The sequence below is a fragment of the Echinops telfairi genome, unplaced genomic scaffold (assembly GCF_000313985.2).
Source record: "Echinops telfairi isolate 266 unplaced genomic scaffold, ASM31398v2 ScPeMD7_3;HRSCAF=10, whole genome shotgun sequence".
Taxonomy (NCBI): Eukaryota; Metazoa; Chordata; class Mammalia; order Afrosoricida; family Tenrecidae; genus Echinops; species Echinops telfairi.
This window is the reverse complement of record NW_022103899.1, coordinates 45,857,340-45,878,286: the sequence shown is the minus strand read 5'-3', so window position 1 is coordinate 45,878,286 and position 20,947 is coordinate 45,857,340. Positions and strand designations below refer to the sequence as shown.

The 20,947-nt window shown below is 55.3% G+C and overlaps 2 protein-coding genes across 2 annotated transcripts in view; both read right to left on the bottom strand.

Moving 5' to 3' along the window:
• The window catches only part of LOC123522161 (striated muscle preferentially expressed protein kinase-like), a 25,138-nt gene extending 14,430 nt beyond the window's left edge, over nucleotides 1–10,708 (bottom strand). Inside the window, exon 1 of the mRNA XM_045294207.1 lies at nucleotides 10,263–10,708. Within this exon, the coding sequence (XP_045150142.1) occupies nucleotides 10,263–10,650 (388 nt within the window). The 5' untranslated portion in view covers nucleotides 10,651–10,708. The remainder of the gene's footprint in view (nucleotides 1–10,262) is intronic.
• Nucleotides 10,709–18,002: 7,294 nt separating this feature from the next.
• Nucleotides 18,003–20,947, bottom strand: part of DES (desmin) — a 7,186-nt gene continuing 4,241 nt past the window's right edge. The window contains exons 7-9 of the mRNA XM_004701627.2: nucleotides 20,705–20,748; nucleotides 18,907–18,992; nucleotides 18,003–18,790 (exon numbers count right to left, since the gene is read on the bottom strand). Of these exons, the coding sequence (XP_004701684.1) occupies nucleotides 18,749–18,790; nucleotides 18,907–18,992; nucleotides 20,705–20,748 (172 nt within the window). The 3' untranslated portion in view covers nucleotides 18,003–18,748. The remainder of the gene's footprint in view (nucleotides 18,791–18,906; nucleotides 18,993–20,704; nucleotides 20,749–20,947) is intronic.

Below are 20,947 nucleotides of genomic sequence, written 5' to 3'. Positions count from 1 at the left end.
GCCTGCTGCACCCCACCTGCCGCCCCTTGCTTTCCTGCACCCTCCCGCGTCCCCAGGGGGTGCAGTTCAACTGCACCTAGGCGCCCTCACACACCTTCCTACTCTGAGAGCTCCACCCCCCCACCCTGCATCCTGGGCACACAGGGAAACTGAGGCACAGAAGAGGGTACAGTGGCCCCGAGTCCGGGCCACGCTGTCATTGACAGCCCAGTGCGGCCTCCTCACCACTCCCGCCCCGGTCCCGCGGGACCTCTCTGGAAGGTCAGCAGCATTCCCACTTGCTCATTCCACAAACATGCGGGCACAAGCACTGCCAGGCAGCCATCGCCGCAGGGCACAGTGCTAGGAGGGTGGGGTGAGGGTGCCTAGGTCAGGCACAGGTTCCAGGGCCCTGCTAGATCAAGTACATACACACACACCCTCCCCCTCCACACGCTCCGAACTTGTTTGTGCTCTTCCACACCACCCCACGCACATGTCACACACACACAGATCTACCCCCGCGATACAATCATGAGGAGCCCTGGTGGCATAGTGGTCACGGATTGGGCTGCAATCTGCAAGGTCAGCCGTTCTACCAGCTGTTCTACCGGAGAAAGATGGGCTTTCTGCTTCCGCAAAGAATTAGAGTCTCAGTCTCAGAAACTCACAGGGGTAGTCCTGCTCTGTCCCACAGGGCCGCTGTGAGTGTTTTTTTATACATGTCACTTCATTCACAGTAACTCCAAAAGCTTCCCCAAACCCACCAAGTAACAGATGATGTAACTGAGGCTCAGAGAAGCGGCATCACACAGGTTCTGTGACTCCCGGTGTTCCCCTGCCCTGCATTCCCATCCCAGCATGTGCAGGCCCCGTCAATCCTGGTTTCTGGAAGGTGACTACTGTCAATATTACTAACACGCATGGCATTGCTTAGGGTTGCCATGAGTCGGCATCACCTTGCGGGCAGGGAGTTTGGTCTTTCACTTCGTGCTTAGTGTGTACCAAGCATTCGCTGCACAGTTCATAGGAATCAACTCAGTTAATCCTCTTAAGCTGGAGGGAGACTGAGGCATAGTGAGCTGACTTGCCCACACAGCCAGGAACTGGGGAGCCAGCCCCGCCTGTCTCACATGCTGATTGGCCAGTGGGTCTCCCTGACTTCTTTAAAGCCTTGGCCTTTTCTGTTTGTCCTGCACAGTAGTTAGGGTAAGTGGGCACGTTCTAGTTCAGTTGCTGGCAACGGCACCTTGATGACTTTCTAGTACCTTCTTGGCACCTGACGCTACCTGAGTTTGTGCCCCTGACGGAAGCAGTGGTCAAGAAATCAAATGATGTATTGCATTGGGCAAATCTGCTGCCAAAGACTTCGTTAAGGTATTAAAGAACAAAGCTATTCAAGATGTCATGTTATACCCAATCCATGGTGTCTTCAGTCACCTCATAGACCCACAAAAACTAGATAATGAGTAGGGAAGACCCCCCCAGAAGAATGGATACCTTTGAATCCTGGTGTTGGCGAGGAAGATTGAACATACCATGGACTTCCAGAGGAAGGAACACATTTTGTCTTGGAAGGACAGCCAGAATGCTCCTTTAGAAGGAAGGACGGCAAAAGACTGGGTCTCATGTACTTAGGACATGTTATCAGAAGGGACCAGTCCCTGGAGAAGGACACTGTGCTCGGTAAAGTAGAGAGAGGGTCAGGAAAAAAAGAGGAAGGCCCGCCACAAGAAGGCATGGCACACGACTACAAAAAACAAGCTCAAACAGCAGCCGTCGCGAGGCTGGCGCAGTGTCTCGTTCAACCACACGTAGCATTGCTTCAACTCGAAACAGACTCAATGGCCCCTGACAGCAATGATAACCGTAATAATGGCTTAGAGTTTAAGGTCGTATCTTGTATATGCTCAGTGTCCCAAGGCCTCCCTGAGACAAACACCCCACACTCGGACTCATACACGGGACGTGCACTGAGAGGGTACCCGTGGGTGTCCACACCAGTCCCAGTCAGATGACCCATAGGCCCTTTCCCCACCCACCCTCAAACACGCCCATCACAGATGGGGGAGCGGAGTGGGGAGAGGGGGTAACTTGAGCCCCTGGTCCCCAGGAGAATCCAAGGGGCTGGCACATTCCGTCGCAAAAATAACCAATGGGCAGCAGGCGTGACTGACAGGACAGCTGGGCCCAGGAGGGGCCGCAGGAGTCTGTGTTCCTGCCCTGGGCCTGCGAGGCTCACCCCCTCCCAGACTCCCCCTACTTTCCCCTACGGGTGAAGAGCTATGCCCCCTGCTATTGTCCCAAACCAGACCTGTCACTTTCTGCACTGTCAGCATTTCCTTTCACCCGCAGAAAATCCCAAATCCCGACCACTTACCTGAAGTCCCACACAGACCCACCCACTGTCCGCCTGCCTCCCCTTTGCCTCCTCTCTTCCTGCCCTTGCTCGGGTGCTGCCTTCACTGACCCTGCTGCCCAGTGGATTCTGACTCAGAGGGACCCCAGAAGACACAGTAGAACTGGCCCCTGGGGTTTCCAAGGCTGCCATCAGTATGGGAACCAGTTTCCAGGTCTTCTCTCCTGCGCGTCTCTGAGTGGGGTTCACCACTGACCTTTTGCTTAGCAGCCAAGCGCTTAACCACTGTGCCACCAGGGCTCTGAGTCTGTCTGAGGGTCTCCCCGGGGGTGGGGAGGGGAGTGTGTTCTTTTTGGTCTCCTTCCACCCCACCCCTACTGGCGTCTCTGCCCCCAGAACACTGGCAGGGGTTCTGTAGGTGCTGAATAAACATGGGCAGGTGTGGCAGGGGTGCGGGGTGGAGGATGGCAGGGGGGGGGGGGGGGGAGCAGGGAGGAAACCATCATGGTCAGCTCCATTCATCTGGCCCTCTTCCTCCCATGCCCAGACCCAGGCCCTTTTCAAAATAAATAAATAAGCAAACAGCTGAAGAAGCGGTAGCTGGGATGACCATCTCTTCATAGCCCTCAGGGTCTTCCTGGAAGGGTCTGCCCCAGCTTCAGGAAGAGTCTCCTCTTGTTTGGGGCCTCTCTGTTCCCCTCTCTCCTCCCTTGCTGGGGTCTTCACTGCTCCTATGATGCTCCCTCCTCCTTTCTTTCCCATCCCCATCCCCACTCCCTACTCGTCTCTTCCTAGTGGTTTATTAAACAGTCAGGCTCTGGCTGAAAAAGGTGACACACACAGAATGCTCCTCAGCACAGGTCCTGCTGTGCCCTCTGACCTCCCTTTTATGAAATGGATTAATCTCCAACCTGAGAAGTCCTGGCGGGACCGGCTGGTAAACATTGGGCTACTAACCACAAGGACAACACAATTCAACCCCACCAGTCTAGGAGCCCTGGTGGTATAGTGGTTATGCAACCGGCTGCTATCTGCAAGGTCTGTAGTTCAAAGCTACCGGGTGTTTGGTGGGAGAAAGATGGGGCTGTCTGCTCCTGTAAGCAGTTCTAGCCTTGGAAGCTCACAGGGATACGTCTAGTCTGCTCTGTAGGGTCATTGTGAGTCATCACAGAATCTATCACAATGAGTTTTTGCTTTTGTTTTTTCAGCCAATGGAGGGTGGGGTGGGGTGGTGAGTTAAGAGATGAAGCTGTCTGACATAAGGGATGTATGGATTGTGATAAGAGTTGTACGAGCCCCCAATAAAATGATTTAAAAACCAAAAACCAGAGAGATGAAGCTGTCTGCTACCATAAAGATTTACAAACCCTCAGAAAACCTCAGCGAGATGGACGGACACAGTGGCTGCAACAAGGGGCTCGGGCATTGGAACCATGGTGCGGATGGCGCAGGGCCTTGCAGTGTTTCATTCTGCTGTGCCTGGGGTCACCGGAGGTCCCAGATGACTCAATGGCAGTGGGTTTGGCTTGGATCTCTAAGCTATCCCTCCAGGCCTGCCTCTAAACCTCCAGGACTGGCTCACCACTGCCTGCTGACCTTGGACCTCTGTGATGGACACCAGAGTCTTCCGGACCCCAGTTGTGGAACCTCAAATTAAGGTCTTTGTCCTGATTCCTCAGGCCTGTTGGGCTCTGGCTTTCCGCTCCCACCCCCCCCCACCCCCCAAACTTTGTGAGGGGGCTGGTACTGGCTTCTTGATTTGCATTGTCTTGTTGCCTGGTACAAGTGGGAGGCTGGGGTCTTGAAAGAAAAATACGTTGCCTATCCTGAGACTGAGGTGGAGGAATCTGATGGGGATGAGGTGGTTAAGATCTCCTGTCCTGGCTTCATCTCCCCAAGCTATTTCTGCCCAGCAGGGACAACACAGACCCAGACCCAGAGACCTGGCTTCCAGCGTTGGTTCTGGGACCTCACTAACCATGTGGTGTCTTTGAGCCCCTGTTTCCTAACATGTATAAACCCCAAACCAAACTCACTGCCATCACGTGGAGGCCGACTCAGCAACCCTTCTGTGGGTTTCCAAGACTGTAACTGTTTATGAGAGTAGAAAGCCCCTGTCTTTGCCCCTCGGAGCAGCTGGTGGTTTCGAACTGCTGACTTTGTAGATTGCAGCCCAATGCCTAACATGTTGAACGGTCATACAATAATCTGGGCCTTAGGAGTTTAAGTGATTACATGTGATAAAACTTCAAGTTCAATCACTGCCATCAAGGCGATTCTGACTCAGGCAACCCTGTGGTACAGAAGTGCTCCATGGGGTTTCTGAGATTGTCAACCTCTACAGGATCAGACAGCCTTGTCTTTCACCCAAGGAGCAGCTGGTAAGTGCAGACCACTGACTTTTCCGTTAACAGAGCCATGCTTAACCCACTGCACCACCGGAGCTTCAGATTGCATGTGATCAGGTAAAAGGAAGCATGGTATGGTTGTCAAAGAGTTGAAAAGTGTCATGACTCTGTACCTCCCTGCTCCCCCCCCACCCCCACCCCTGCCTGTTTCTACAACTCACAGGATTCCACCCTGCTCCCCTCCTCTATGCTCTCTAAACTGCAGCCCCCCAGATTCCTCTGGCCCAGCCTCCCAGGACACATCAGTATCCCTCCATCCTCGAGCTAACATCTCAGGCCTCTGGAGTGCCAGCCACCTTAGAATCACCCTAGGCTGCGGAGCCATAGAGCAGTGCCGGCCAGGAAATGTCCTCCTTCCCTGGTCAGCCAGGCCCTTGCTGGCTTCCTCGGGTACCCTCAAGTGCTCCTCCTGTTCCTTCCAACCAGCAAGTTTTCCATGCCTAACAGAACAGTGCTGAGCTGCTTTTCTGGCTGCCCAGGCCAGGACCTGCTGCTAGGGGTGGTGGTACAGGCAACATCACCAAAAGGAAGCCTCCCTTTCCCAGAGCACGTGGGAGGGGTGTGGTGGAGAAGCAGGCCAAGTATGGTGGCAAGATAGACCAACATCCCGTCTCCACTCCACCACCTTCTATCGCTACCCTGCTGCACTGCTGGGAGTTCTCATGGGGGTCGATTCGGACTCATGGAGACCCCAGGTGCACAGAGCACAATGGCTGCACAGGATTGTCAAGGATGGGACCTCTCAGAAGCAGATCTCCAGGCCTGTCTTCCGAGGCACCTCCAGGTGGGTTTGAACTGTCAGCCTTTGGGCTAAAAGTTGACGTTTGTGCCATCTAAGGACCCTTGTACAACCAAGGCAGGCCATTTAATCCCCCTGAGCCCCAGGGTCACCAGAGTGACAGTGGGACATGAATGACACATCAAATGATAGCCGGTAGCCATAAATTGCCGGCCACATTGCAGAACAGTAGCTACTGGTATTATTATTTAAAATTACAATCAAGAGTTATCAATTAATAATAACAAGGCTGTTCTTGGGATACAGAGTTCACTTGGCGGCGAAATTCTCACACGGAGCTTCCCCCTACTCATCACAGGTGGTCCAAATCATAGGCTTCTTGCTGGACCACAACCCCAAGTCCAGCCCTACAGGCCCATGGTTCCAGCGGGGCAGCTCAGCCTGGAACTGTCCTCACTGGCCTTGGCCAAGGTGCCCAGCCAGGGCAGAGCTCTGTTGACCATGACCCCACGTGACGGAGGAGCTGAGGAAGCTGTACTGCTAGAGCCCTACCCCAACCCCTCTCCCCAGGAGGATCAGAAAGGTCAGACCCAGGTTGCTCCCCACACTGGACAGCTCCCCTCCCCACTTTCCTCTCTAACCTCTTCAGCAGCCCAAGTCAACCAGAGTCCACAGCGGGAGGACCGGGTTCTGAGTTCGGGTCAGCCATCACTGGCTGCGTGTCATAAGCAGGCCTCCTTCTCCTGGGACTCGGCTTCCTCCCCTGTACAGAACTGCGAGCAGCTGTCTCTGCAGCCCTTGTCATCTTTAAACACAACACGGCCGGCCGCCACCCTCCTTCTCAGCCCTTCCCTTCCCCAGTCTCTTTCCCTCTATTCGAATTCTCATCAGTTAGCCGTGTCTTGTCCTTAGATTAGAAGCCATTGGTGGTGGTGTGGTTATTAATCTGGCTGGTACCCCCAAGGTTCGCATTTTGAACCCACCAGCCACTCCATGGAAGAAAGATGAGGCCTTATACTTCTATAAAAAGTTACTGTCTCAGAAACCCACAGGGGCGGCTTTACTCTGTCCTGTTGTTGTCGCGGTTATTGTCATCTGGGGTCCCAGTGAGTTGGTTCTGACTCACAACGACCCCCCAGACAACAGAACAGAACACTGCCTGGTCCTGCGCCATGCTCAGAATTGGTCTTATGTTTTAGCCTATGGTGGCAGCCACTGTGTCAACCCATCTTGTCGAGGGCCTGCCTCTTTTCCACTGCCTTGCTACTTTACCAAGCATGATGTCCTTCACCAGGGACCTCGCTCTCCTGACAACAGGTCCAAAGTACTCAAGACAAAGCCTCACCATCTGTGCTTCTAAGGAGCATTCTGGCTGTACTTCCAAGATCAATTTATTTGTCCTCCTGGCAGTCCCTGGTACGTCTTCCCCAGCACCATCATTCAAATGTATTGACTCTTCCTTCGTCCTTCCTTACACAATGCCCAACTTTCTTCTGCCTATGCAGTGATTAGAAACACCATGGTTTGGGTCAGGTGCACCTTAGTCCTCCAAGTAACACCCTGCTGTCCGAACACTTGACAGAGATCTTGTGCAGCAGATGTACTCTATCCTCTCATCTCCGGTAGAAAGACGAGGCTTTCTACTCCCATAAAGAGGGCCAGTCTCGGAAACCCACAGGGGCGGTTCTACCCTGTCCTACGGTGTTGTTTTAAGTCGGAATCAGCTCAATGGCAGTGAGTCTGTGAGTCTTTAGATTTACACTCTATTTCCAGTGCCCTTCATCTCAGGCCCAGAGCTACCAGTACCAGGTGCTATGGCATCAAGGCAGACTCCTGGTAACCCCAAGGGGGCTCACACGGACTTCGGTTCCATACGCTTTTTCAATGGTGGGTTTGGAGGGTAGAAGTTCTCCTGACCTTTTTACCCAGTGTCTCTGAGTGGACTCAAATGGCCAGCCTTTTCCCTGAGAGGTTCCTAGCTAAGATTCCCCCACAGGCCACTTCTTTCCTAGATCGGGGCTCTGCTAGAGCTACTCCGTCCAGGCCCTGCCCCCAGGCCGGGGAGCCTGGAGAAGTCAATCTCGCCCTGCCCTGTCCACCCTGTCCTAGGTCTCACTGAAGATTTTAGGAGGTGGACAAGGTGGGCTCAGGGGAGAGAGGAAGGGCAACCAGGGGAAGCCCTGAGCCCCTGCTCTATCTGCCATCTCCTCAGCCGCTGCACCCGGGGTGGGGGGGTGGGGGTGGGGGTGAGGGCTCCCATCTCCTCCAGCTGCCACGATGTTCCCCTCTGTGCCCAGGCTCCAGGAGTTACACCTCAAGGGTCCCGTTCAACCTCAACAGCTATCTGGAGAGGCTCTTCTGGGTGACTTGAAAATGTCCAGGACAGATTTGATGGCCCCCTTAGATCTTCAGCAGCTCCCCAGCTGTCACTTAACCACTAGTCAAACCCATTGTCAATGAGTCAATTCCAGCTCAAAGTGATCTATATAAGGAAGGTAGAGGTGTCTCAGGGGTTTAAGAGCTGTATGTCTTTATGGGAGCAGATGGTATATCTTTCTTCTGCAGAGTAGCTAGGGGTGGGGGTTAACCCACTGACCTCCTCCATTCAAAACCAAGCACTCAGCCACTGTGCCAGCAGGCTCCTTCAACTGCAGCTGACAGCCTGCCATAGATTGAACAGCATCCCCCTAGATCTGTGTCAGCCTGGCTGGGCCATGATTCTCAGTGGTCTGGTGGTTCTGTGATGATGTCATCAGTCCCCATGCTGTGACTTGATGTGATCAACCAATCCGTTGTAAGGAGATTAGGGTGGGCGGCAACAGCACCCTTACTGAGGCTACAGCTCTGACCCGATGTGGCGATGTGTGAAGAGTTTCCCTGGGGTGACCCCTGCCTGCATCATCTTTTCTCTTACAGAAGAGAAGTGGAGAGAAAGGTGAGCTGAAAGCAGGGACCTGACGACCACCACGAAAGAAGAGCCAGGAGCAGAGCAGGTGCTTTGGACCCTGGCTCCTGAAATGAAATGCTCCCAGACACAGGGGAGGATTGATGACAAGACACATGGAAATCTTCAAGGGACGCCAGGCCCACAGTTGCTGAAAGGACACAAGGATCTTTCCCTAGAGCTGGTACCCTGAATGTGGACTTCCAGCCTCCTAAATCAGAAGGAACCAGTCCTTTGCGAAAAGAAGCCTTAGTGGTGGAGTGGGTTATGTGTTGAGCTGCTAGCCAATACATCAACAGTTCAAATCCCCCAACTGCACCATGGGAGACAGGTAAGACTTTCTGCTCCTGCAAGAAAAAAAAAATGTATAGTGTCGGAAACTCAAAGGGGCAGCTCTACTCTATCCTATAGGGTCACTATGAGCAACCCTATAGGACAGAATAGAACTGCCCCTTTGGTTTTCAAAGACTTTAAATATTTTTGGAGAAGACAGCCTCATCTTCCTTCTACAGAAGGACTGGTGGGTTTGAGCCGCTGACCTTGCAGTTAGCAGCTCAATTTGTAGCCCACTATGCTACCAAATCACCACTCGATGGCTGTGAATAGGGTTGTTATGAGTCGGGACTGACTCAAGGGCAGCGAGTTCGGTGTCTTTGGTTTGGAGTCCCTAGAGAAGGGCATCATGCTTGGTCAAGTAGAGGGGAAGCGATAGAAGGAGGAGGAGAAGGAGGAGAATTGACTTTGTGGCTGCAGCCATGAGGTCCCACATCAAAACAATGGTGAGGATGGCACAGGACGGGGCGTGAGTTCATTCTGTCAGACAATAGGGTTGCTATGGGTTGACACCACCTGGACACCACCTAACAAGCCTCCTAACCCGTGAGAGCATGCACTGCTGTTTGTGAAAGCCCTCCACTTTTCGAATTTCTCTTACAGTGTACTAGAGAATCGAGCTACTGCCCCAGACTTCTGTTCCTCAAAGCTCTCTCTCTGGTCTAGAAAAGGACCATTTGGCTGATGTAAAGAGGCGGTGTGTGTGTGGGGTGGGAGGAGTGGGGGGGAATAAAAGAGGAAACCTCAGAAAGAGATCCAAGGGGAAGCGGCCCTGGCCCGTCACCCATTTCTACAAGGCCCAGGCTCCTGCCTTTTCTTTTTCGCCTGAGACTATCACTGCACCTGTGCATGAGCCTACACCTCTGCCCCCACAAGGGCAGTGCCTCCTTCTGCACCCCCGCCCTCGAACACCCAAGGAGAGCCTCCGGTAGACATGGCCCATAGGCTTCCCACACCCACCCCATCCAGCCCTGGCCCTCCTCCGCTTATCCCACCACCACCACCACCACCACCTGTTCCAGACCCCTCCACAGCCCACCATGTACCGGTGCCCCACCTGGGCGTGTGTGGTTGCCTTTTCTCAAGCACAAGGCTCCAGACAAGGCTGGCTCCTCCTCCTGGACCCTCTTCCGACTGTGATAGTCTCATGGGGGCTTGGACCCAGGCCCCTACCCCCACCCCCAGCCTGGCCAGGGGAACCCAGCGGCAGTCTCTGGTTTAAACTACTGGAGCTGAAGAAGACCAAGTTGGGGAACTTTGGGGTGTCCACCTTGGACTTCCCAGGAAGGCCCGATGGGGCAGGGCTTTGGTGGCCATTGGGGAGCTATCCACCTGACCCCCGCTTGCCTGCACTGTCTCTTGGTCTGCACTTGTGGGTCAGGACACCTGGGATAAGACAGGATGCTGTCCCCACTCCCCACCCCCCACCCCGCGCTCCCCCAGCCCCCCACTCCCGCCCGTGTTGTGTTCCCACCTGTGTCCCCTCCTCCTGGCCATTACCTCTGACCTCCAGCACCGTGACCACAGCCTGGCAGGAGGCCTCGCCCTTCGCGTTCTGGGCCATGCAGCGGTACACGCCGGCGGCCCGCGGCCCACAGCTGCGCAGCCACAGACAGCTGGGCTCGGGGACCGGCGGGGGCAGGAGCTGCCCGTCCTGGAACCAGCTGAGGCTGGGCTGGGGTGTCCCGCTCACCGCCACCCGCAGCTGCAGGTCGCTGCCAGCCAGCACCGCCGTGTCCCTCAGGGACCGCAGGAAGACCGGCGCTCCGGACGCGACCGCTGGGGCCCCTTCGCTAGCCCCCACCTTGGCCCTCTTCGGGGGCACCCCGGGGCTAGGGGGTGCCCTCGTGCCCGCGTCCTCGCCTCTAGTGCCGCGGGCTCTCTGCATGGCTTCTGCAAGCTGGGCTGAGGGGACGCTGGAACCACCCGTACTGCGGGGGATGGTGCCCAGAGAGATGAGTCCTGGGGGGCCGGCGTCCTGCCTTCCTGCCGCCCGCCTGCCCGCCCGCCTTCGGCCTCAGCCACCCAGAAGGTCACCAGGGCAGCCGGCGGTTGCGCCTCGGGGGCTATTTTTAGGCCCCCCGGCTCGGGTTGCGATGAGCTGTGGAGGGAGGGGGCAGCAGAGGAGGGGACTTGGACTCTGCTCTGCTCCCTCCTTCCCTCCCTCCGGGATCCCCCATTGCCCGCTCGGGCTGAAATGGGCCCCTGGGAACTTGTTACAGGCCTCTCCCCCACCTGAGTACGCCGGCTTCCCAGCCGCCCACCTGGGGAGTCGGGTTACCCCAGAGACCAATCCCATCCTCCTTCTCTGTGCCCACACCCCCTCTCAGAGCCCCAGGCACAGGGGAGAGGCCTGGGAAGGTGGGCTTGGCAGGAGGGGAGCCAGAGCGGCAGGTGAGGAGGCAAGGCCAGGAGGCCACGTGGAGGGGAACTAGGGCTGGGGCAGAGGGCCTCCCCTGGCTGTGGTGACATGAAGGCAGCTTGGTGAACAGTAAGACCAGGAGTCGGGGTTCAGGTGGAACGGGGCTCCAGCTGGCCACGATCTTACTGGCTCTTGCTAGCTAACCCCTTAACCTCTCCCAGCCTCCACTCAGCTGTGGAAAATGGGGGGCTGGCTGGAGGGCTAAAGGGGCATTCCAGGCAGCGTGGCACAGAGAAAAGCAGACCATGATGTGTCCTGGGGATAGCAGTGTCACTTGGCCATGGGGAGTGGAAAGGTTGGCAGTAGAAGCCATGCCTCGGAAGAAAGGCCTGGTGTCTGGCTTCCTAGTCCAGGTCACCCCCGTGGAACATGAGTGAGGTTGCCATGTGTCTGTTGGAGTCCTTGATTGAAAGGCTTAGGTGACGAGCAAGCAAGGCCTGATGATCTACTAAAAAAGACCAAAAAAAAAACCCCTGAAAACAGCCATTGAAAATGTTACAAAGCCTAGTTCCTCTGACACTGGTCAGGTCACCATGAGGTGTCTGAGTCATGGAAGGGGAGGTGGGGCCTGAGCCAGCAGGCTTTGCTTGCCTTGTCTCCACCCTAAAGACAGAGGGTGCCACCATGGGGGTGGGGGTTAAGCAGAGGATTCACCTGGTCATGGCTGCATTTCAGAAGGACCTCCCTGGTGGCCTCAGTGTGGAGGGCAGACTGGAAATGGGAGAGGTGGAGGCTGAGGGTCCGCAATGTATGGCACCTGTTAAAAGCGCAGTTTCCCAGCTGTGACTCTGAGGCAACAATTTTGGAAACAGCAGGATAGTACATGACACCTGGGACTATACACCTGGCAGGTGAGATCTTTGGGCTGGAACGGACGCGTAACTTGACTGGGGTGGAATCTGCAGAATGCCGATAGAATTGCAGAGCCCTGAATGTAAAAGCACAGTTGTAGTAGTGAGTGCATTAAGCCTGCTGAAATCGACCAGGTGGAGCCTGTATCCCCGTCAATCTCCCAGCTATGGTATTGGCATGGTATAGGTCATACAAGCTTCTTACCATGGGGGGAGTTGGGGGAAGGGGATACAGGCTCTCTCTGTGTTATTTCTTACCACTGCCTGTGAATGGACAGCTACTTCAAGATCTACCATTTTGGAGGCCAGGTGGACAACCCATATCTGACCTTGAGCCCTGAGGGAGGCTGCCCAGGGCCAGGACATGGGACGGCGGAGAGGAGCCAAAGAAGAAACCATGAGTCAGTCATTCAGAGATGGAGACGGGTACTCTTAATCTTGCCTCCTGAGCCCTTCACTCCCCGTCTCAGAGACGTCAAAGTGCGGGGTGTGTGTGTGTGTGTGTGTGTGTGTGTGTGTAGAAGACACTGAATTATGCCCATAGGGATCAGAGCTTTAAAGGGTGGGTTGAGTTGTTTTGTAGTTTGTACAGATTCAAGTTGACTCTCTGGGATGCCCAGTTCTCTGGGTTTGGAGAAATGCATAGAATCTGAAATCTGCTTCCCCTGTACCACCCGGAATAGTGGTTGCTTCCTTTACCACTGGCCTGTCCATCTCCTGTCCACCTCTGTCAACCGCTGGTGATGAACTGGATTGTAAGAAGTATGAAAATTCGGGAGAAGTCCCTGCAAACTGACGCCAGGTCAAGAGCAAATACAAACACTGCTCTTGAAGAAGCTCCTGACCGATGCCACTGAGAACACGGGACGGTTGCCTGGGGAAGCAGTTAGGTATTTGATAAATGTTGGCCAATGGATGGATTGTTTGAATCCATGAACTGTGTGATCTTGGACAACTCACTTTACATCTCTAAACCTCTGTTCCCTCCTCTACCAAAGGGTGATAGCCTACCTTAGACTTCATTCATTTACCACACAATTTCCCAGCTCCTACCTTGTGCCTTGAAGCCCTTACTGATGAAGATCCAAGACTACAGCTTTCGAGGGGACCACACCTCAACAGAAAGTAAACAAAAACCCTGCAACCTGACCGGTCGCTAACAGCGTGATACATGGAGAAAAGTTCAAAGCTGCCAAGGGTCCTGTCTTGCTGGATCCACAGTCAATGCCGGGGAGCAGCAGCCAAGAGAGCAAACAACAGATTGCACTGAGCACCCCTGCTACAAAGTATCTCCTTAACGTGTTAGGAACCCTGCTACAAAATATCTCCTTAACGTGTTAGGAAGCAAAGGTGTCACTGGAAAGACTAAGGGGTGGCTGGTGGTGGTGGGGGGTATTTCCAGTCACCCCCTGTGCATAGGAAAGTGGGACAGTACAGACGGGGAAGAAGGAGGAGCGAAGAAGAATTGGTGCTTGTCACTTAGGATGCTGGTGAAGAAAATGAACGAGACTGTGGAAGGAACCAGTCCTCGCTGGAAGAGAGGCACCCAGACTGCTCCCTAGAAGTGAAATCGAGGAGACTGGGCACAGGTACTTTGGACAGGTTCCCAGGAGGACCCAGTTTCTGGAGAAGGACATCATGCTTGGTAGATTAGAGGGTCCGTGAAAAAGCAGACTCTCAAGGAGATGGATGGACCCAGCGGCTGCCACAATGGGCTGAACCCTAAGCACCCTGTGAGGATAGTGCAGGACTGGGCAGTGGGTCCTTCTCCACAACGTAGGGTCACGAGGATTCTAAACTGATGGGAGAGTGCCTAATGCAACTGTGTGCCGGGTCCTCGGCAAGACAGACCTACCTCCTTGCTGATGACACATAGAAGGGAACGATAAAGAGGTAAAGACTGCTGGCAGATGATAAGAATGTAGCAGGGTGAAGGGGCTAGGGGGGGATGGGGGAAGGGCTGCCTGTGAGTTGTTTGCCCAGAGCCTACTCTCCTGGGAGCATCTGAGTCAGCCTGAAGAAACAGGAAGCAAACAGAGCAGGCATCTGGGAAGAAGTGGGCCTATACCCCAGAGACTCCCAGAACCACTAGAAAGTCACAGGGGGGGGAGGGGGGGTCCGGGGCGGAGTCCAGGGCGGGGGCGGGAGGGAGGATGATGGGCCTAAGACCAGCAAGTAGCAGGGTCCAGGCCACCTACTACTATACTGTCTTGTAGGCCACGATGCCTTTATCCCCAGCGAAATGGGAAGTCACCGCAGAAGGTCTTGAACAGAGAAATTACATGTTCTAACTTACGTTGTCGTGACGGCATTAAATTATTGTATTAAATATTAAAATGAATATTAACAATTTAAAAGGACCTGGCACAGAGCCTGGAACATCTCTTGCTCCGATGTCCATACTGGGGCATTCACTAAGGTGCCTCTGGGGGATGCAGGCCTTGGGGCCAGGGCACAAGCCCATGCATCCCCGGCGCCCTCTTCTGGAGCAATCAGCACCATGGTGACGGTCAGAAGCCAGAGAGGCTGGCCTGTCCCTGGCTCCCTCTGCCCCTCAGCCTATGCCCCACAGTGCCCTGCGGCCTGGCGCCCATCCGGGTGTGCTCGCTGCCAGCCTGCCTGCTCTGCGATCACAAGCCTGTGGTGTCATGGAAAGAGATCTGGGCTCCTGGGGCTGAGTCCTCCTGTGTCGTAGGCAAGCTGTGTGACCTTGGCAGGTCACTCCACCTCTCTGGGCCATGGGGAGTGCCCTCCAAGCCATTCTGAGGGGCCACAGGCTAAGAACTGAGGGCCCACGGTGAAGACCCAGTAAACGTTTGCTGAAGAGATGAATGAAGTGGCAGCCCTCCGCCCTCCCTCGAGAATAATACATTTAGAGAAAGGTAAGTCCAAGAAGCCTGGTGGGTTTTCACTGAATAAATATTTAATTCTTTAGGGGGCGCCTGTTACATGCCAAAATCCCTGGGTAGCACATGCGCTTTGGTCCCGACTGCTAACCAAACGGTTGTCGGTTCGAATCCACCTCGTGGCAGCGTGCAATAAAGGCCTGGAGATTGACGTCCTGAAGCTTACAGCTGTGGAAAGCTCTGGGGAGCATAGTTCTAGGCTGTACTTCATGGGCCACCGTGAGTCAGAATCAATTAGAGAACCAAGGGTTTGGGTTTTATCCCTTCTGCTCTGCTTTATTACATGCCAGACCTCAAACCAGGCCCTTCCTGTGGCAGAGTGGTGACCAGAACAGACCAACCTCCCTCCCTCGGGGTAGCTGGCAGGCTAGGTGCCCCATCAGTCAGTGGTCATGACTGCAGCTGTCTGCGTGTCCTGGGCAAGCTCGTGGTGAGGAAATAGAAAGGGAGGCACAAAGGGAGAAGTGCCTCAAGGGGCAGGGGGTGGAAGGGTGGCAGAGTGGGCCAACAGACTCAGAAAGTGACCTTGAGTCCTCAGCTTCCCAGCTGTCCTCCCTCTGTTGGGCTCAGAGCTGGTCTGGGCCTGGGAAGTGGTCAGCACTCTGCAAGCCGCCTTCTCTCCCGATGCTCTGTCTTGAGGGAGAGAAGACATCAGAGTGTCCTGTGGGGGCAGGAGGAGCTTGTTCTTGGTGGGGATGGGACGGGGGAGGGCTGATGGTCTCTTTTTTTTTGGGGGGTGGTGGTGGTGGTGTTTGTTTTGCCCATTCTCAGCGGAGCTCCACCTGCCCTGCCCAACACTACTGGCCTCAGCCCGGCTCCCAAGGAGACAGACCCTGGGAGAATTTTAGCAGTAGATTTTCTAATGCCAGGAGGGCTCTACTGAGAAAAATGCTCCACCCCTCCCAGCCAGTGACTGAAACTCCATGACTGCCTAGCCCAGGGGCCGGTAGACTTTTGAGACAGAAGAGCCAATCCTGTCCCTCACAACAATTTAAAAATTATTCAGGAGGCATACAGATATTCTTTTTTAAACAAACAAATGAAATCACCATTAGCTGAATAATATCCTTTCCTTTTTTTTTCTTTCTATTTTACTCCAGAGCCACATGTATGTACCAAAAAAGCCGCAGTTTGCCAACGCTTGTTCTAGTCCATTCTGACTCAACATGACCCTGCAGGATGCAAGAGAACCACCCCCAGGCTTCCCAAGGCTGTAATCTGTGCAGCACAGACAGCCACAGCTTTCTCTGGAGCAGCAGCGGGTGGGTTCAACCTTGTAGCTCGCAGCCACACCACTGTGTCCCCAGGCCTCCTTGCTTAGTGACCCTTCCGTACCTAAGCTTTTTTTGGAGGATGGGGCTGCCCCCCCCTGGGAAAAAAAAAAGCCTTCCTTGACCTCTGTGTCCTTCTATCCTTTGTGGAGGTGATCAAAAGACACCTGGTGGCAGAGTGGTTATGAGTTCGGCTGCCAATAGCAAGGTCAGCAGTTCAAAACCACCCGCTGCTCTTCGGGAGAAAGATGAGGCTTTCTACTCCTATAAACGGTTAGTCCTGGAAACCCCCAGGGGCAGTTCTACCCTCTCCTATAGGGTTGCTGTGAGTGGAATTGACTTGATGTCAGGAGATGTGTGCATTCCACCCACTGGGGGAAGGTAGAGCTAGGGCCTCCAGAAATGACTCAGGCACACCTACCTGACTGTAGTCCACCCAGGTGTCTCCTGAATAAAGATGCTAATTCAGACCCCACGGACCCCAACGGGCAGGATCAAAGATCAGAGGTGATAGAAGCCCTCGCCCAGCTCGAAGACACTGGAAATGCTACTTCCCGTCACATTTTTCCTGGGGAGCCTTTGCGGTCTCTCTACAGGGTGACAGGGTCCTGCAGGGTTGGCCACAGAGGGCAGGGACCTGGGATGTAGCCTCCAGGTCCTCCAGGGCAGAGGTGAGGAATTCCCGAGAAGAAGGCTTCTTTGAAGGAAGGAAGGTAGAGAGGGAGGGCAGCTCCAGACCCCAGACCCCATACAAGGAAGGGGAGAGAGCCTGAGACACCAGAGAAAAGGAGCTGAGGGCTTTGGGAAGCGTCTGGAAAAGTCAGAGCAGGGGCCTTAAGACGAAAGCCTCAAGAGATTCATCCCACCTACAGACACTCCGAGTGTAGCGACTGTGCCAGGCCTGCCCTCTCCCTATGTCCTCCAGGAGCGCCCCCTTCAGCCCCTGAGGGAGACGTGTGGAAGCTGAGCTGTCATGGCTCCAGTAAGCTCCCGACATCTTTGGTCTCTGGAGTTGATCTTTTGGAACGAGTGTAGGGACCCAATCTTCACCTTCTCCTTTCCCCTCAAATGTGAAACGCCCCTTTAATACGCACTAGAGGCCCAGCTGTAGTTGGGTTTATTTCCCTTTTGGTCAACAATTTTGCCCGACTCTTCCCAGTCTTCCAGGATCGCTGCAGGTTCTGGTCCACAACGTCCCTGGTTTTTTCCCTCTCTCATGTCTGACACCACCCTCCCTTGGGGCCCAGGATTGGGTTTTCTCACACACACACACACACACACACACACACACACACACACACACGTCTCCCATTGGGTTTTTAACGGAGACGACATTGCTTTGAGAGGAGATAGATTGATGCAGGAAAGACCGACGTCTTTCCATTTTCCCCAACGTTATTTTCTCCAGAACTGGCTTTTGGGCAGAGATGGAGCACCAGGCAGGTTTGATGGATGGAGGCTGGACGCTTCTTTGGGAAGGGAGTGGGGGAGCCCTGCTGCTGAGGCAGTCTGTGGGGATCAGGCAATGTCCCTGGGCTCTGCTGATGGGAGGGGGCACAAGGGGAGCAGCCCAGAAATGGGGGCCTAGCAGGAGGTGTCTGTGATTTCCCAGCAAAAGTCCCAACCCCCTCGGTTGCTATATACACACAGTAAGGCTGAGGACTTGGGGGACGTGAAGGTATGAGAGACCTTGGGGACAGCCTGGCTGGGCAGGAGGGAAGCACACAGTCCATTGTCAGGGTGGCTCTTGGGGCCCAGGAGGTGGGCAGTCACAACAGCGGGGGACATGCTAGGCTTGTGCTTCTGTTTATTGTTTCTGACCAGAGCCTGGCAGGGGGGAGGTGCAGGTGCGGGCTGCAGGCACCCTCCCCCTGCCAGAGACCGCTCTCCGCCCCTCCTTTCCTCTCCAGCATCCCACCGCCCTCCTTCCTTCTGCACCTCATGCTCCCACATCCAGCACCTTCGGGGGTTCCCTCGTCTTGCCTCACCCTTTCTAAGCCCCACCCTGAGAAGGGTAGGGAGGGGGAAGGGAAAGGGGCCCTGGGGACCGTCTCCACAGGCGGCCAGCTTCCTGCAGTGGCAGCCCCTCTCCCATGAAGGTCTGCAAGGCTCAACCCTGCCCCTGTGCTGCCCCACCCCCAGCTCAGGGTGCCCTCTCCCATGCCAGAGGCCAGAGCCTGAGGTCTCAGAGGTAGGGAGGCTGGAGGCAGTCACCCTTCTGGCTCCAGCTCCTTCTCCACCCAGCCCAGGACACAAAGTGGAGCAGGGCCACCATGCTGAAGGGCAGGCAGGCAGCGAGGGTGGCCAGTCCAGCGTCCAGGACTCCCACGGCTGGAGTTAGCAGAGGGGTGGGGGTACGCCCTGTGGCGGGACAGGGGCAGGCCAGGTGCCCTGTGGGGACTGTGAGGGTGGGTGAGGAGGCATCAGAGGCTGTGAGGGGAGGGCCGTGGCTGGGGGGTGGCACTGAGGAGGGAGGAGGCTGGTTTCCGGAAGCGGTGAGGAGGACGGAGGTGGTCTCTGGCTGCAGGGTCTCTGTTTACAGCACCTCGTGCTGCTGCTGTGTGGCCTCACTGACGACCTGGGGGGGCGAGAAGCCCAGTCTAGCTCTGGAGCCTCCTGGGCCCACCCCCCGCCTCCCCACACACACCTCATACCCTCACCCCAAAGTGTAAGGGCAAGACACAAGACACTGACCTCCCCGTCTCGGGTCTCAATGGTCTTAATCATCACTGTCTTCTTGGTGTGGACCTCGGAGGAGCCCCTCTGCTCAGGGCTGGTTTCTGAAACGGGCCCAGCACACACTCAGCCTGACCGAGGCCCGGGTTTGGGGGGGTGGGGTACAGCTCTGTCCACCCAGCCCAGGCGTCTTCATTGAGGGCATCATCTGCACAGCCCAGGTGGCATCCCACAGCCCTCACCATGGGCTTGTTACTTCTTCAGTTAGACTCCATCGCCCGGCCTGGAGCCCACTGCCACCCAACGGAGCCCAAGACCAGGGCAAGCTCTGGGGTGGAGAAGGTCTTGCTCCCAGTGCAAGCTGGTTCACTCACCTCTCCACACCTCCTCGGAGCTCCGTGGGAACCTTAGCTGAATTTGAACCCAGGGGCCCCCCCTTCCCAAGCCTCCCAGGGGCCACAGAGCTCGGACCCAAGATCGTCTTTCAGAGGATCTTAGAGAAGCCCCCCTAGGACCCACAAGGAGCAGTTTGATGTCTTAAGAAAAAGAGACAACTAGGGACAATGGCCAGCCACTGGCCCCTCTGGGCCCCGTATTCCCTATCTGTGAAGCGTGGGGAGTAATGGTACCTACCCTGTCAAGGCCACAGAGCTGTTGGCATGAGAAAGCACGGAACTGTTTTCTCCCATGTCGGGAGGAACTAGCTGAGAGGCGAGGTTCTGAGTTCTACGGGGAGGGTCAAATTATGGCCTCTGATGTTAGGAGTTGGATGTTTATGGTTCTCCTTAGCGGGCAACGAGCCGGTGATGAACCGAGCCCGTGATGAACGGGAGGCTCGGCAGAGCACAGAATGTTTTTTTTTTTTCCCCTGATGGAAATGAACATCGAAGACATAAAAGAGTTGATCGAGGAAAGGCGAGGCTGCCAAGGACCGCAGCTTGCCTTTGCTAATGTATCATTACAGCGTGTTTCTCTGCGCGCAGGGGTTGGGAAGCCACTCGATCTGCATAGCACTAATGTCACAAGTGGCAGAGTGCCCTAAGAGCTCCTTCTTTTAATTGTTTGGCTTCGCTAGGGTTTGGCTTCATTTTTTAAAAAAACGTGTCTCTGACATCTTGCTCCATCAGACTGGAGGTGTTCAACAAGCAGCCCGGCCGTGGGGGGTGGGGTGGGGGTTGGAGGCTTGGCAACCTGCCAGCAGACAGTGGAGGGGGGGCTCCTAGCCCCAGTGATTCTAGATGCTCCAGTTACCAGGCCCCAAGGACACCTGGTGCTTGTGAAGATTGGACTGCAGAGCAAGGGCTGTTGCCTGAAGTGCCCCCAGACATGGAAACAAAAACCAAATACACAGGAGTGTTCCGTGCCGGGGCGCCCCTTGGCTGACTGCGTGGCTGGTGCTGTGGGTTGCCGGGGAGTCAATTCTGTTCTGACTCCTGGCGACCCCGTGTGGTGCAGAGTGGAACTGCTCCATAGACTTCCCTGGCCAGTCATCTACATGGATTCACATTGCCAGGCCTTTCCTCTGAGGTTCTGGGGGGGCAGGTAGATCTGAACTACCAACCTTGAATGTAGCAGTCAAACGTGAACCCTTGACCTCACTCAGGGCCCTCCCCTGCCTCTCCATGCTGCCTATTATTGTATGTAGTTGAGACATCACATAAGATCCCTCCACCGCCCATGGTTGCCACCACTGGACTCCCCATTCTCTCCCCCCAGACCCAGTCTTGGCCCTGTGCCTTCCTGGCTGGTCTTGGGTGGTACCTAGGCTGACCCCCTTCCAAGTCAGCGCAGCCTCCCGGTCCTAGCACACACTCACCTCGGAAGTTGAGGGCCGAGAAGGTCTGGATGGGGAGGCTGATCCTGGAGGGGGCGAGATAAAACTCTGAGAGAGGACTGAGCCTCTGCCTCTCCCTGTGACCACCCATCAGGGCTTTCCCTGGATCTCCCCAGGCAGCATTCAGCTCCCCAGTCCCATCAAGCCCACCACAGGCACAGCTCCAGCTGGCCTGGGAGCCATGCCTTCAGCAAGGGTACCACAGGCCAGCATCATGCCAGCACC